Source organism: Carassius auratus, chromosome 47 (genome assembly GCF_003368295.1).
Source record: "Carassius auratus strain Wakin chromosome 47, ASM336829v1, whole genome shotgun sequence".
NCBI lineage: Eukaryota > Metazoa > Chordata > Actinopteri > Cypriniformes > Cyprinidae > Carassius > Carassius auratus.
This window is the reverse complement of record NC_039289.1, coordinates 5422645-5438053: the sequence shown is the minus strand read 5'-3', so window position 1 is coordinate 5438053 and position 15409 is coordinate 5422645. Positions and strand designations below refer to the sequence as shown.

General features: G+C 35.9%; 1 protein-coding gene across 2 annotated transcripts in view; it reads left to right on the top strand.

The window, feature by feature from the left end:
* Positions 1–15409, top strand: part of LOC113064889 (neurocan core protein-like) — a 102043-nt gene that overhangs the window by 52959 nt on the left and 33675 nt on the right. Inside the window, exon 9 of one of the 2 annotated variants that reach the window (XM_026235884.1) lies at positions 12061–12174. In XM_026235884.1, coding sequence (XP_026091669.1) covers positions 12061–12174 — 114 coding nt within the window. Of the gene's footprint in view, positions 1–12057; positions 12175–15409 lie in introns of both variants that reach the window. The other variant, XM_026235882.1, reaches the window with a different exon arrangement.

Sequence of the window (15409 nt, the reverse complement as noted above, 5' to 3'; positions counted from 1 at the left end):
GTATTTATTTAGAATAAATTACATATGTAAAATATGGTAAAATTATTAAAAAATAAAAAGTATTTAAAATATCTCAATTTAAATTGCTTTGAGACTTGCCATTTATTATGTTTCACATATACTGCATACTTAATTATTTTTTCATATACTTCATTTGTAGCTGGTTGTTACCCAGTGCTGTTGCTTTTGAAACTGTGAGCAAGACTTCCATTCTGCTCACTGCCAGAATGATAAAGCCCAATCTGGGGCTCGGATGGACAATAGAAAGCCTGTGAGTTATTATCCTTCAGCTCCTTAAGATGAATCACCTTGTCTAGAAGGTAATACACAATGAATATATGATCAGTGTAGTAAATTCAGCTAGAAAGATGTCTTAAAACCTCATCTGTACTAACTCACATTGACCAGAAGAATTGGGGAAAAGTTCCAACCTACATTTTTTTTTTCAGAATACATTACTTTCCCATAGTTCAGGGGAGATAATGATCGAATCAGAGGTGAGGAAGATAGCAGGACTTGATTTTTCTTGCATTCTGGCTTTGATCCTGTGAGCTCTACTACTGTTTGCAGACAAGCTAACAGTTGTACTTGCAGCTAACCGAGCTGCCAGGCTCTCTCCAGGCAAATATCACACCCTGCTTTAGATGCTTTATTTACTGTCTCACCACCCACACAATCCACTGGGTGGTCTTATGTATCAGCAACCACGATGTTTGTTATATGTGTGCACGAAAGCAATTGTAAACATCAAAATGTCAGCGGGATTTGATGACCTTTTTTAAAATACTAATTTAAGGTCAGGGAAGAAGATGTTACTGTGATACCTTTAGTGTTTTTTTTTGTTTTTTTTGTGCATGTTGCATGTTTATAAGACTGATAGATAGACAAAGAATAACAGAATAACGGGAAGAACAACAGATTGATAAACAGAGTGATAGACAAATAGACAGAATGAGCGATATACGTAGACAGAATAACAGATAGACAGAACAAGAGACCATCGGATCAAAAATAAATTATATATATATATATATATATATATATATATATATATATATGTGTGTGTGTGTGTGAGTGTGTGTGAGCTTGTTTATGTGGTTAACGGGGACACAAATTTGTATAATGACATAGGTGTGACACAGGTATTATAATGAGGAGGTGGTTTATGAGGACATTTTTAGTGTCCCCGTAATTCAAAACGCTTATAAATCATACAGAATTAGTTATTTTGAAAATCCAAAAATGCACAAAGTTTCCTGTGAGGGTTAGGTTTAGGTGTAGGGTTGGGGTAGGGCAATAGAAAATAGAGAATAAAACCCATTACGCTTATGGAGAGTCCCCATAAACCACATATACCAACATGTGTGTGTGTGTGTGTGTGTGTGTGTGTGTGTGTGTGTGTGTTTGTGTAGACAGAATGACAAGTTTATAGAAAGATAAACACATATAAGTTGAAAATTTGTTTATATATGCTGCATTGTGGATTTATTGTAATTTTAGCCAAAAGTGTAATAGTTTAGTCGTGTGTTTTTGTCATCTTTATTAGTTGTTTTTAGTCATATATATATTTACTCAATTTAATTTTAGTTTTAGTTGTTTTAATGGGAGTTAAACAAACAAACAAACAAAAAATAAAAAAAATAAAAAAAAAAAACGTTTATTTTATTTCAAGTAACCTTTTTTGGTTTCTAGTTTTAGTTATCTAAATAAACCCTGATATTAAAGGCGCAATACTGCTGGAGGCCGCATATTCAAAACAAAGGCATAGTTTGATGATGCTGTGACTGAGTGTGGAATCATGGGAGTTGTGGTCTTCATCCCCACAGCTGATGCAATCAGACGGGACTCGGGCACAAATCATGAGCTAATGATTTATTAACGCAGTAGAATAAAGCAAGGTGAGACTGAAAGCCGTCGAAGCAAAACGAGGTTGCTGAACGAGTGTGACACAAGGCTCGAAAGCAGTGGAGCAGCGCTGTTTTATCATACTACAGTAGATACGTTTGAAAGTTCTGTTATAATGCTACTCTGTTCGGACATCACCGGTCTATTAAAATGCACAAAATGTTAAAGCCTCTTTGGTGTCTCCATATGTTTTCTTCAACACAAAACCAGAAATCGAGGGGTTATGACATCACTGGCAGGCTACACAATAACACTATGGACACGGTCCGTGTCACTAGTAAAAATTGCGTATTTCTTTGGATTTAAACGTTCTTTGAAGCATTTGGGTAACCGCACAAGTCAGCAAAATCTATAACACTGTTCTAGTGGTTTTTGGATATTTTAATGGAAGCAAATTTTACATATTGTGCCTTTAAATCCCTCTTTTGGCCATAAGCCGTTTTGTAAACTCAAACTCATCTTCCGTCCATCATCCCATGCTCAGCATTTTTCATAAACGCAGTGCGAGCTCTGCCAAGTCGGAAATTGAGCTGTAAGTCTGATGTTCCTGATATCCAGCGGTCTCATTGTCAGTGTCGTGGAGCATGCGCTGCTGACCTGGATTGAGTTCAGAACACGGTGATGAAGTACCCTCTTCTATCTGATTATACGTGCTACGTATACAGGTTCCCTGCTGTATCTCGCCGGAGCTGAATAGACCAGACAGCCCCGACTCTCTCCACACCCCACCGAGATGCTTATTTTAGCAGCATGGCATTTTATTCTCTCCTATCACTTTGAGAGAGAATGTGTCCTAGCATTTAATGTGCTTCATAATGTCTGTGCACGTAGACAAGACGCAATCTCAGCGTATGGACACACTGCTATATTTTGTACATTGATGTGTTGTGGTTGTGCATTACATGTAACGCGAGTTATGTAATCAGATTACTTTTTCAAGGAGCTTTTTCAAGTTAATCTGTACTCCCCATTAATAACTGAACTCAGTGTGCACAGAATTACTCAGAAGAGGAGTGACTCCACATTGAGTAGAGGACCTCTTCATGCCACTTCAAGCTTGCAGGCGCGTTTTGTGCATAAACAACAGCAGCGTTATTGTTCAGATACAACCTCAGCGACATCAAATGATGTTCAGCAGGGCACGTCAGCTGAGACAAGCAGGAGATGGAATGGGAGAATGAAAGAAGAGACGGGAACAAAAGGACTGTTGATGTGCCTGAAGCCTACAGCATGGAGAAGCTTCAACCGTTAACTGTGTCAGACTCTCCAGGCACTAACAATAGCACAGACACTCTTCTCTTTCTCTTTCTCTTTCTATCCCTTGCTCTCTTCCCCTTGTTTCTTCCATATTTCATATTCATAGGAAGAATATGAAATATAGGCTTGTGTCCCTCACACCAAACTCTTGAATGTAGCAGGTTTGTTTGAGCATCAGGGCTATTAAAAGGGATGTTTAATATGCGATTTTCAGTTATTTATGCAAATCTCAGGATGCTTGTGACACCGACAGGCTGTAATCTTTTCGTTGTAGTGCTGAGGTACGTCAAGACGGGGATATTATTGGAACACTGGGTTGTTCAATGTCAGGATTATTTTAGGATTTCCGTTGCTAGGATGAAGTTTAGTGCCTTTTTCCAGCTGAAATCTGACCTGAAATTGTAGGTTTTAAGTGTTTGAGGATTACGTGCCTCTAAGCTCTTTGAATTGTGTTTCTTTCTCATTTCTTGACTTCTTAGGTCTAAAAAAAGATTTTTGAAACTGCTTGCAGGTAAAAAAAAAAAAAAAACCTACTTGTTTTGACATAGTGTCAACTCTTATTTCTATGATTCATATGAGTTTTCAGATGGTTTTCAGCCGTTTTCAGCTAGTGATTTTGTGCAGTGAGATTTATCGTAGTCATTTCGGCTCAGTGATGTCAAATGTTGGCAGGTCAGATTTGTTTTGAACATTACTTCCTGAAATGTGTTGTAGTTTAACAAGGGAAAGATCTGGTGTCATAAGAGTGGTGCCAAATGACAAACTAAAAGTATCAACAAAACTAATTTAACTACAGTTAAGTGAAACTAGTTCAGCCGTTTAAAAACAGTGTCACTTTTACACTAATGATTCATTCCAATGAACTGCTTCAGTTGGTGTGTGTGTGTTTGTATGTGTGTGTGTATGTATATATATATATATATATATATATATATATATATATATATATATATATATATATATATATATATATATATATACAGTATTTGTGCTTGTGTGTGTGTATTATCTGATATAATTTATCCTTTATTATAATACATTATTTAAATATATAACAGTACATATAGACACATTGTATCATATTTTATTATATATTTAATATTATATATTTAAATAATACATGATATAATTTAAATATTCCATATTTAAGTAATATATAATATTTTATGCATTAAAAAATATTGCCACTTGTAGCTTCCATCTATTTATAGTTTAGCTTGCAGATAAAAAGAATAACTACACTGTGGATTAAATACCTTAAAATTATAAGAAGCTTGTAGCTTGGCATGCGTTAATATATATTTTTCCAAAAAATTAACATTGGCTGAAAATTGACTCACCCTGAGGCTGTCAAAGATGTAGATGAGTTTGTTTCTTTATGGGAACAGATTTGTGGAAATTACATCACTTGCTTACCAGTGGATCCTCTGCAGTGAATGGGTGCCGTCAGAATGAGAGTCCAAACAGCTGCTAAAAACAACACAGTAATCCACAAGAAATCCATACTACTCATGTCTTGAGAAGCAAAAAGCTGTGTGTTTGTAGGAAACAAATACATCAAGACATTTTAACTGTAAATCATTGTTTTCGGCTAAAATACGAGTCCTCTATCCATAATATTGTTTTCTCCAGGGAGAAAAAGCTTGAAGTATGCACAGATCAAGCATTGTTTACAAGCAAAAAAAAGTACAAAATAGTTGTAAACAAATATGTTAAACAGCTGTTTCTACTCTCATTCTGACGGCACCCATTCACTGTAGAGGATCCTCTGGTGAACAAGTGATGTAATGCTAAATTTCTCCAAATCTGTTCCTATGAAATCTGTACTGATCAACATCTTGGATGATCAGAGGCCCAGTACATTTTCAGCAAATGTTAATTTCTGAGTGAACTATTCCTTAAGTTTCCAATCAATGATCTTGTTATTACTTTTGAAGCATTAAACAGAACTAAATCTTTTTTTACAGTCTCCTTGATTTGATTAAGATTAAAAAGCATCATTTGATGCCTCAACTAACCAACCTTTTGGCAAACAACTGGATCTCGCTAACTAATTATGCAAGAGAAGTGGACAAATGTTTGAATTTGATCCCCTAGACACAGTTTTGCTCAACTCTCTCTGCTTTTCTCCAGCAAATGCTGAGTGCTATCAGAAATTGTTCCACTGCAGCGCAAGTTACGTCATCTCACTGGTGGGAAACGGCATCTGCAGCCTTCCTCAGTTTCATTCTTCCAGCAGCATTAAATCACTGCTTGCTCTGTGGCAGTAGATTGCTGGGGTCCACAGGGATGCAGAGTTATCTGTGTTGTGGTAGAAATAGACCTCGGCTTCCCAAGGTGCACACTCAGCTTACCTCCACAGTAATTGCAACCTCACATTCAGTGAATGATGAGCACTGATGGTTTGACCTCCAAGGCTCAGATGCTGGTGTCATGCATAATCTTCATTGCAAGAACCATGATAAACTCATTTAGAGATGTGAAAATCTTTTGTTTGTATTGTGACTAACTGTAGCGCTTAATTCACTTAATGATGCACCACCCACAGCGGTTTTATGCACAGCAATACTTACTGTAGAGCAATGCGCTGAAACTGGGAGAGCTTAAATCCAGAAAATCTGGTATAATGATGATTTCTTAGTGTTGGTTGATTTACGTGTAAACACGTATAGTTTGCAAACTCTGTATTCTGTATGAATATTAAAAGCTTCAACAGTGATAACAAGAAGGACATGGACCACTTATTAAATCATCTAAAAAAATTTACAGAAAATTTGGGACCCACTTTATATTAAGTGGCCTTAACTACTATGTACTTACATTTTAATTAATAATTTAGTACAATGTACTTATTGTGTACATAAATGTTTTTACATTGTACTTATATAAAAAAAAACTACTTGTAATTACATCTGTATTTAATTTCTGTAATTACATTTATAATTAAACTGTTGACCCATACTTTACACCTTAACCCACCCTTAAACTTACCCATACCTCCAACCCTCTCCCTAACCTTACCCCGTCCCACCTCGATAGCAGCAAAAGTGTTTTACAATACAATATGAACACAATAAGTACATTGTACTTATTTTTTTATGTAAGTACATAGTAGTTAAGGCCACCTAATATAAAGTGGGACCAAATTTTGTAATGTTCCATGAAAAATTAACAAATATTAATCAAAACATAATCCTGAAAAACTTTCCTGGGGAATTCAGTCTTCCTACTTTACGTAGAAAACAGGTTGGCCATTAAGATTTGTGTAATTATGTAAATGAGCAGAATGGGAAAGATTGTGAAAGTTAGCTTTAGTATGTTAAGCTACTTATTAGTAGCTTATTACGACACATAAAGGGATTGTTCACCCAAAGAAATGAAATTTCGGTCATCATTTACTCATTCTCAAGATCTCATTGCTTCTATTGAATGTAAAGAAATAATAAGATATTTTCTGATCTCCATTGACTTCCATAGTAATTTTTATACCGTACCGTGGAGGCCAATGGGGACCAACTGATAAATGATGACAGAATTTTCATTTTTGGGAGAAGTATCCCTTTAAATTATGTGTAAATAAAGGGAAAAGGGAATCTGATCCACTTATTAAAAATAAATTAGATATGTAGGAATATAGGAGTGCATTTAAATTGTTACAGAGGATTGTATCAGAGCCGATTCTCCCAATACACAAAATATGCAAGCTGCGTAGGGCCCCCGAAACCCCAAGGGGCCCCCATGTTCTCAAAGATGATTTAATTTTAGTTTTGTTGTTGAATTTGGCCAGTGGTTATGAAAACATGAATGGTCATTTCTTTAAATCTGGTGCGTTGTTGTGCTTTCTGTGTAAAAATCGGCCAAATCATGTAATGACAATGTCGTACAGTCTCGCTTGAGACAAAAAAAATGAGTTGAAAGTGTATCGAGCTGCGGAAGAGACACTGTTTCTCAAACGCTTTCCGCGAGCGTGAATCGAGACCGAGTGAAACACAAATGCATTTTATTAATTCGTTTAACCACTCATACCCCAATGTCAAAATTACGAGCGGGAAACTTTCCTTTAGCCACGAGTTTCAGAGAACATTGCGAACACATTGAATGCAACCTCTATTTTGACGATAAATTTGTCGATTTTTTTTTTTTTTTTATTACGTATAAAATTTGATAGTATTGTACAGTTAGGATATAATATCTAATAATTTAGTTTACAGCTCCTCATTCTTAAGTCATCATTTTGAAGAAAACCACCATCTCGCGTCAACCAAAACTGATCTGAACGCACCCAACCAACCCAATATTATAATTATAACTTTCCAACTCGTAAACATATACTTCCCAGAAGGAGTTTCAGTTTAAAGAGCAGGTCGTCTTTCTAAGAGTTTCCGTGCTTTTGATTGTGTATGCGCATTAACTGTAAAGATGCAAACAGTAAACTGTTAGAAAACAGCATAATTTAAGATAAAAAGCAATTTTGTTTAGATTTAACTATATTATTAAACATAATCTTGACCAATTGTTTCGGAGATTAAATCGGAAATACTGCTTGGAGCCATTTTCAAGATGGCCACCAAGTGATCGACTTGCCATAAAAGTCCAGACCACAAGTTGACTTTACAAACTATTGTGAAAGTTCAGGGTGTTAACAAAAAAAATCACGAGATTCAGCAAGTAGATACAGAAGTACCTCTGAAATTCTTGCAACACTTTCTTCCTTCAGATAGATTTATTTGTGCAGGCCAGCCACTATAATTTGTATCCGTTGTTTTCAAGTGTGAAGATCTCAGAGGGTTTGATTGGATCTTACTGTGATGAAGTCTTCAAGTATTACTCCCTTAACAAGGGCCTCGGCGAAGCATCATAACCAGCTTGTTTATGACAGAAGGGAGACGATACACTCAAGAGTTGAGGCAGCGAAGCACTCTATTAGTGTTTTATTTTCCTAGAGACTGTCCCTCATGGCCATGGACTGTGTTTTTGAGAGATAGTGGCTGAATAAAAAGATCACATTTTAATGGTCCGGCATCTGCTTTGGAGGTCAGTCGCTCCTCTTGCTGTTAAATCGTGCAATATTTACTAGCAGACTTGGTTTTGTTTCTGTTTGGTTCAGTACATAGTGTGTTTGTGGGTTAACGCTAGTCTCTCAAACAAGTGACGCTCATTTGGGAGTCTTTTGGATTGATTCCTCAAAAAAGTTGTGCAGATCAGATGCTGTTTGGTAGAAGTTGGGATTCAGGCACTTGATGTTTCGAAACTCTTTTGTAATCAAATGTTTATCATGATAAATGACTATTATCTTGTATTGTTTGTAGTGTTGATCCTCTGTGCAGTTGTTTCCTTCGCAGGACGAGCTTCGTTCAGCGTCCGCTGAGACCGCAAACAGTGCGTGGACCTAAATGAGAAAGTCATGGAGAAATAGAAAGAGACGGAATTGGGGAAGAAGGAACTATTTTAAGCTTGCTGTGTAATTAATCATAAGCCTACAGCACGAAACAGAAAAGGCTTTTAACTGCTATTGCTTTCATCCCTTTTCCTCTGTTTTCTTTGTTGTGGTTGTTTATCAACCCTTCTACTCGTTCACCACACGTCAAGAGTTACTTAATGCATCGTGATCAATCAGATCACTACATTGAAAGAAAAATTGGTGTTTTATGTAGAAATTGCTAGAAGATTTCACAAGAAAAGAAAAAATAAATAGCATGTAACATTAAATTAAAAATGACATTTTGAAGTAGAAATACTGAAATAGTATTTTATTGAAAACATGCTCCAGTCGTTTTATTTACACTTATACATCGGTTTAAACTTGCAAAATCGATTTATTAGTAGTAGTAGCTTTTTTATTATACATTTATGTTCACTTTTGTTACCGTTTACTGTTTTTTTTTTTATTATTATTTTTAAGTTCATAAGAATTTTATTTTCAATTTATGTATTTATAATTTTAGTGTCACTTTATTTTTTTATTGGTATAATAATATTTAAAATTTTATTTTATTTAAATTTTGCCATGTTTGTGCTATTTATTTATTTTTTATACTTTTTTTTACACATATTTTTTTAACTAATTTTTATTTTAAATTTTGGCTCAGTATTTAATTATTGTTTTTCATTATTTTCTTTTTATTGACAGAAACAGTTTTATTACTGTTTTATAAACAGTTTAATTGTTATTATTATTATTATTATTATATAACATTTTTATTGATATTTTTACTGTTTTATAAAAATATATTGTTACTTTAATTATTCATTTATTTTGTTTCCGTTTTTAATTATTGTTTTTAGCATTTTCATTAACATAAATGCTGATTTTAACTATTATCATCCTCAATTTATTTATTATTTAAATATTTGTCAATTTTTTTACTATTTTGATTTAAAATTTATTTTTCTGTTTTTTTTTTCATGGTTTTTAACTATTGTTTTTTTTTTATCATTCTCATTGCCATTATTATTGACAAAAACAGCACAGTAATGAAATAGAGCAGCAATGGGAACAGAAAACAGCGGATTCGTTATGTTATATCTTAATGTTCCTTATCAATCTTATAACTATCTGATTGGGTGTGCACATTCCATTCACACTTGGAAAATGGATCTAGATCAATCTGCTAATTCTCAAATCATTCCCTTAAGTGTTCTCCTTGTCCTATCTTGACTTAGTATTCGAGTGTCCAGGTTACTCTTTCCACGATTGCTTGCTCACTTGAGTATTGCAACACTCCTACATTTTCCATACTGGCATAATTCCATTTGGGATGAGTAAAGCTTACATACAGTATGTGGCCTGAATAACCAGATGCATTTACGCCTCGAACCACCTGCTGAGGTATTTCCACATTATCCACAGCTTAGGGAAGCGATCTCCATCGGGACTAGCGATCTGTGCAGGGAATGGCCTATGTCCTGACTAATTGTTTGGGACCTGAATGTTTTTTCCCCCTGCACTGCACTCCCAGCTTAGCGACAAGAGCTCTCCATCCTCTCAGAAAACGATCCGTTCGACGGGATTTGGGATGAAAAAGCCCTTGAGTGGGCGCTGAAGAGTTGATTTCATCACGATGATGACGAGGAGTCCTTGAACTCTGTCGTTCTTGTGGAGTCTCCGGTCCGGGCGGCATTTATTAAAATCGGTCAGTGTGGATCTCGGTGTCATCGTGCCCTGTGTGGAGAATTCACAATAGCCTCTCGCTGAGCCGAGCCGGCTTTGAGTGCCCATGAGAGAAAACAGGGGAATGTTTATCCTTTTTTCCTGGCTATGAAGCAGCAGTCACTCATGTGTCATATACTTGTCAATCTCAGCCATCCAGCCGGGAGTTTCTGCTGTCTGTTGTCTTTGGACTAAAAGAACAACTGACTGCAAAACCGACTTTCAGAGTTTGTCCTTCATGGTGTTCTTTGCCTGTTGTGTTTGTGTATACAGGGTGTGGATTTAATTTAGTTTTAGAAACCACTTTAGTTTGTCACTTAGCAGTGTGGGAGAGGCCTTGAGCCAGTTTCAAATATGAATAATTTATATATAAAATGGGATGGGTTTGATAGGTTTTGATGTCTGCTGTCAACCACCCTGTTGAAAAGACCAGCACTTGTTGTGTTATGGAATCTGGTTTGCTAGTTTCAATCAAACCAAGCTTCATATTTTATATCATTTTTCACATTTCCCCCCGGTTTTTAAACTAGTCCCAGGTTATAATACATGTGTAGGCTGTTTTAACTGAAAGAAACGTGCATTGACATATTTTAAATATATAAGTGTCATTGATTTGTATCTAGTCATTTCTTTATTTTACGGCATGAATGTGATGGTCTAGTAGTGCTAGCAGTGCTGCATTAGCAGCATGGGATTTCACATGGATTTTTTCAGCATGGTGAGCTGAGCTGAATGCTGTCTGTAAATACAAATAACTAGAAGAGAAATGCAACTGCAGTGGAGTAGCTACAGAGAGCTACTGTACTGCAAACCTAGCCTTTCATCTGCTTTGGTACTTTGCTTGTGTATCATTGCATGTTTGGTTTTCTTAAGGGACTGTGTGTTTCAAGAAAGTTCTGTTAGAGGAGCGAAATAAAACATGCTGTCGAAACAGACAAGAAGCAGTACAGCTCATTTCTCTCGAACAGCCTGTAACAAAGTAAAACTCGATACGATGTGGGAAGTCAAATGCGCACTGCGTGTGTTGCGAGGCCGTGTTGCGATTTATCTCCCCTGCTGTAAATAATTGCGCGTTAGGAATTATACCGGAGGAGACGTGGTGTGTTTGATGCACTGTCAGATTGCGTTTCGTGGCTGGAAACAGATTATAAAGCAGCACTTAATCAATTTCCCGGAGCAAGTCGTATACTGACGTCCTTGTAAAGGTTCCCTGTCCGCAAGTTGATGTAATTATGACTTAATCTGTGAAATTCTGCACACATCACCCACACCCCAAAACATTTCACCGTACAGATTGTGTCAAGAGTCATAGCTCACGGAAATAAAGTGTGTTTATGACCCGAGAACGGTATGGTAATGTGCAATAAAAATAGACAAAAGTGTGCACCGCTACTCTAGGCGATGATCGGATAATTTATGAAGGCCGGGGATCATCAGAGGCGGACATAGTGAATCGCATTGTCCTTCCCTGTGGAGCATCTGTCATAATGAAAGGGGGATGACATCAAACTTGTGCTAATCTCTCACCTTGTTGAAAGTCATACGCTCAGGCTACTCTTCGTTTTCAGTCAGAAAAGTGAACGATTTCTGCTTGTGTTTAATGAAAGGGGCCCAAACTTGGGTTGGGTGCACATACTTTATATACAAACATTGAGCATTGGTGCTCATTTGGGAAATTTAGGTTTGAATCTGGCTATAAATAGTGTTTAAAACCTGGTTGTCTTCTTTTCGTTCTTTTTCGACAGCAGAAGATGATCCCTGCCAGACCAACCCGTGCCTGCATGGTGGGAGCTGTCTGACCGAGGGGGAGGGATACAGTTGTCTTTGCCCTCAGGGCTATTCGGGAGAGAGCTGCGAGATTGGTAAGTGGATTAAGAGAGGTCAGGGTCGGGACAAAAGAGGTCAAGGACATTTGAAGGGGCTCACTGCAGCTCTAGAAGTGCACTTGAATTTATGCAGATGGGTAAAATTGGATATAAAACCAATGCAAGCATTTCTTCTTAGGGTTATGCCTTTGACCCTTGATGTAAAACCAATGAATTGATGAAGACTTACAATGTCTGCTAAAATTAAATTTAGTGTATCGATTTTTTTGGTTTGTTTTTGTTTTGTTTTGGTTTTATTTCCCAATCAGAGATTATAAAGGAACTGTAGATTTGGGGATTTGTAATACAAATCTCAGTGCATATGGTAAATAAACTTAATTTACTCAAAATATAATATTTAAAATTATTATTATTATTATTATTATTATTATTATTATTATTATTATAGAAGATCCAAAAAAATGTCACACTTAAACATGCAAATGCATTTTTTATTAAACCTTATTTACTAAAAATAGCATATTTTGAAAAAAAATATTATTATTATTATTATTCATGTTTTTATTTTTATTTTATTTTTTACATTTGGTCACTTTTTACAGTTTTAATTGTTATTTATTTTAATAGGAATTATTATTTTTATGTTGCTTATGTTGCTGTCAGTATATAAATTAATAAATTGTAAGTACATTATTTAGTATTAGAAATAATTATTAACAATAACATTAACAGTAATAATAATTGAATAGTGATAATAATAATAATAATAATAGGAAAGAAATTGTGTTATTATTATTATTATAATTATTATTATTACTAATTATTATTATTGTAATAGAAATAACTATTAACAATCATTATTATTATTATTATCATCATCATCATCATCATCATTATTATTATTATTATTATTATTATTATTATTATTATTATTATTATTATTATTAGCATTATAGAAGATCAACACATTTTCAATGTATTGCATGTTTATAAATGTTTAAAATCATTTTATAATATACATTTAAAAGGGGGTATAGATAAATAATTTTGTCTCTAGGAGGTTCAGCTTACTGCAAAATTTGGGAACCCCTGGTGCAAACTGCGAGGTGGTATGTACGGGAAGTGGCTGCATGATCTGACAGTGCTACACAAAGCTCATTCTTCTCTGTCAGAAAGGAACGGGAACAGGTGAAGGGAGAGCTGCGCTGGAGGTTGGAAGGGTTTCGAGGAAATGAGAGCACACTCTGAACAGGAGCACAAGGCTATGCTGTAGAGACAAAAATTAGAGAGAGATAAAGAGGTAGAAAAGAGACAGGAATAATATATATGGACTAGCTACTGTAATCACTTGAAGGGAGAATGAAATGATAGTCTTCCATAAGCAGTTAACATCCATAATGTGGTGTATTTCGGAGTGATACTGCAGGATGGAGTTTTATCCTTCTGAACTGGATTGAATCATGATAAGTAGACGTTGTTATTATCAGATGTTACAATTGATGTCAAAGGTCCCAGCTGTGTTATGGTGGAGAGGTCAAAGGTTAGCAAAGCTGCATTATCCCGGGTCTCTTGATCAATCTTTGCACAAGCCAGCTGCAGATTCGATATGTGAATTATGCTAAACTATAACAAAGAGTCGATCTGTCGCTAGCACAGTGTGATGTTAACTGGCGTGTTTGCTAATAACACTTCTACTGATTTGATTCACAGAAATGTTTTATACTTTTCTGCACAGCCTTATGGATTCATTTCAGATTTTTGACGCAAACGGAAGAAAACAATTGATGTTTATGTAATTCCGACACTTCTAGACGTCGAAAGTTCCTTGGGGTGATTTAGCAATTGGCTGTTCCTGTGGAGCATTCTCCGTTAGTGGTGTGTGTAATATTAATTACAGCCGAAGGCAGAAGGCTAATTGCATATTACTGTAAAACCTTGACCACATTTTGTACAAACCTAACACTTGATCTCCGCAGTCAACGTGTTGTCAGACAAAAGGATGAATTATGTAGCGAAAAATGTTCTTTGATTTTCTTTTTTTATTTGTATTCATTAGCACAGCTTGCTACGATTAGCCTTGCCCTGCTATGTTGCAAGCATGACTGTTTATGTTGCAAACATGAATAATACTGTACCTCAGATTGGGTGGTTTACTGAGGAAAGGTGTAATTTGGCAAGAATGCATTAAAAATTGGTGTAAAATGCGGGCATACATTCCCAAAGACGTACACTGAACAAGGAACACTGAGCCATATCTAGAATTCATATCACAGAGACTTGGGAGTGGGCTCTTTTGGGCCTAGGTCTGTAAAAACCACCCTAGAAACTACATAACAACACTCTTGCAACCAAATTCCTTGCCCTCACAAAATCTACAATCACTTTCTATCTATCTCAGGAACAAAATGTGTAGTGTAGTTAAATGACACTGCAACACAATGTCCTTGGACTGCATCCTTTGGGACTCAAGTTGTGCTCGAGAGGTATTTAGGATCCTTGCATAATTTATTAACTACACATCTGCCGGGCAGTTGAAACATTTATGAGAAAGAGCTTATAGAGGCTCGCTGCAGGGACAAGATCACTTTCTTCAGACGCACCACATGCCAACATCAGCCAGACGAGGCTGTCCGTCAATCTCCACGGGACTCCCGCTCCAGGAGACACATGAGCTGGATTGAGACGCATTCAGTTTAGTGATCTTCAATCATTTAAGGAATGCTTGAATAGTCCACACATTCATTGGAGACACAAAACGGTGCAGAAATTTCTTGACGGGTTTGGATCGCTAGTTGTAACTGTTCTCAAGCATGAGAGACATCTCTAAACACCCTCTTTCTGGCAGTATTGTTAAGTTAAAGAAGCTTTCAAACTGGCTACAACAGACACAAAATGCATTTACAGTTGACTTCAAATGAATATTCTAGGTTCAAATACACTTTTATTGACAAAATAGTAGTTGATTACCATAAACAACAACTTTGACTTGTCCTTTGACTGCGAGGTATTCCTGAAGGTTTTTGAAAAATCATAAAGCTTTTAGTTTAATCATTCCATACAAAAATATGCATTATTTAAGCTGTATAATGTAAATATAATTTGAATATGCTATTAGCATATTGTCGTTTTTAGCAGCTTTACTTGGATATTATTGTCTCAGCAACAAATAAGAGTATGGTGATCATCTATCTACTAAGTTTCTACATTTTAGGGTTAAAGGTCCATGCTCTAAACCGCAAATCAGCTTAGATCAACAAATGTTTGTGGAGAA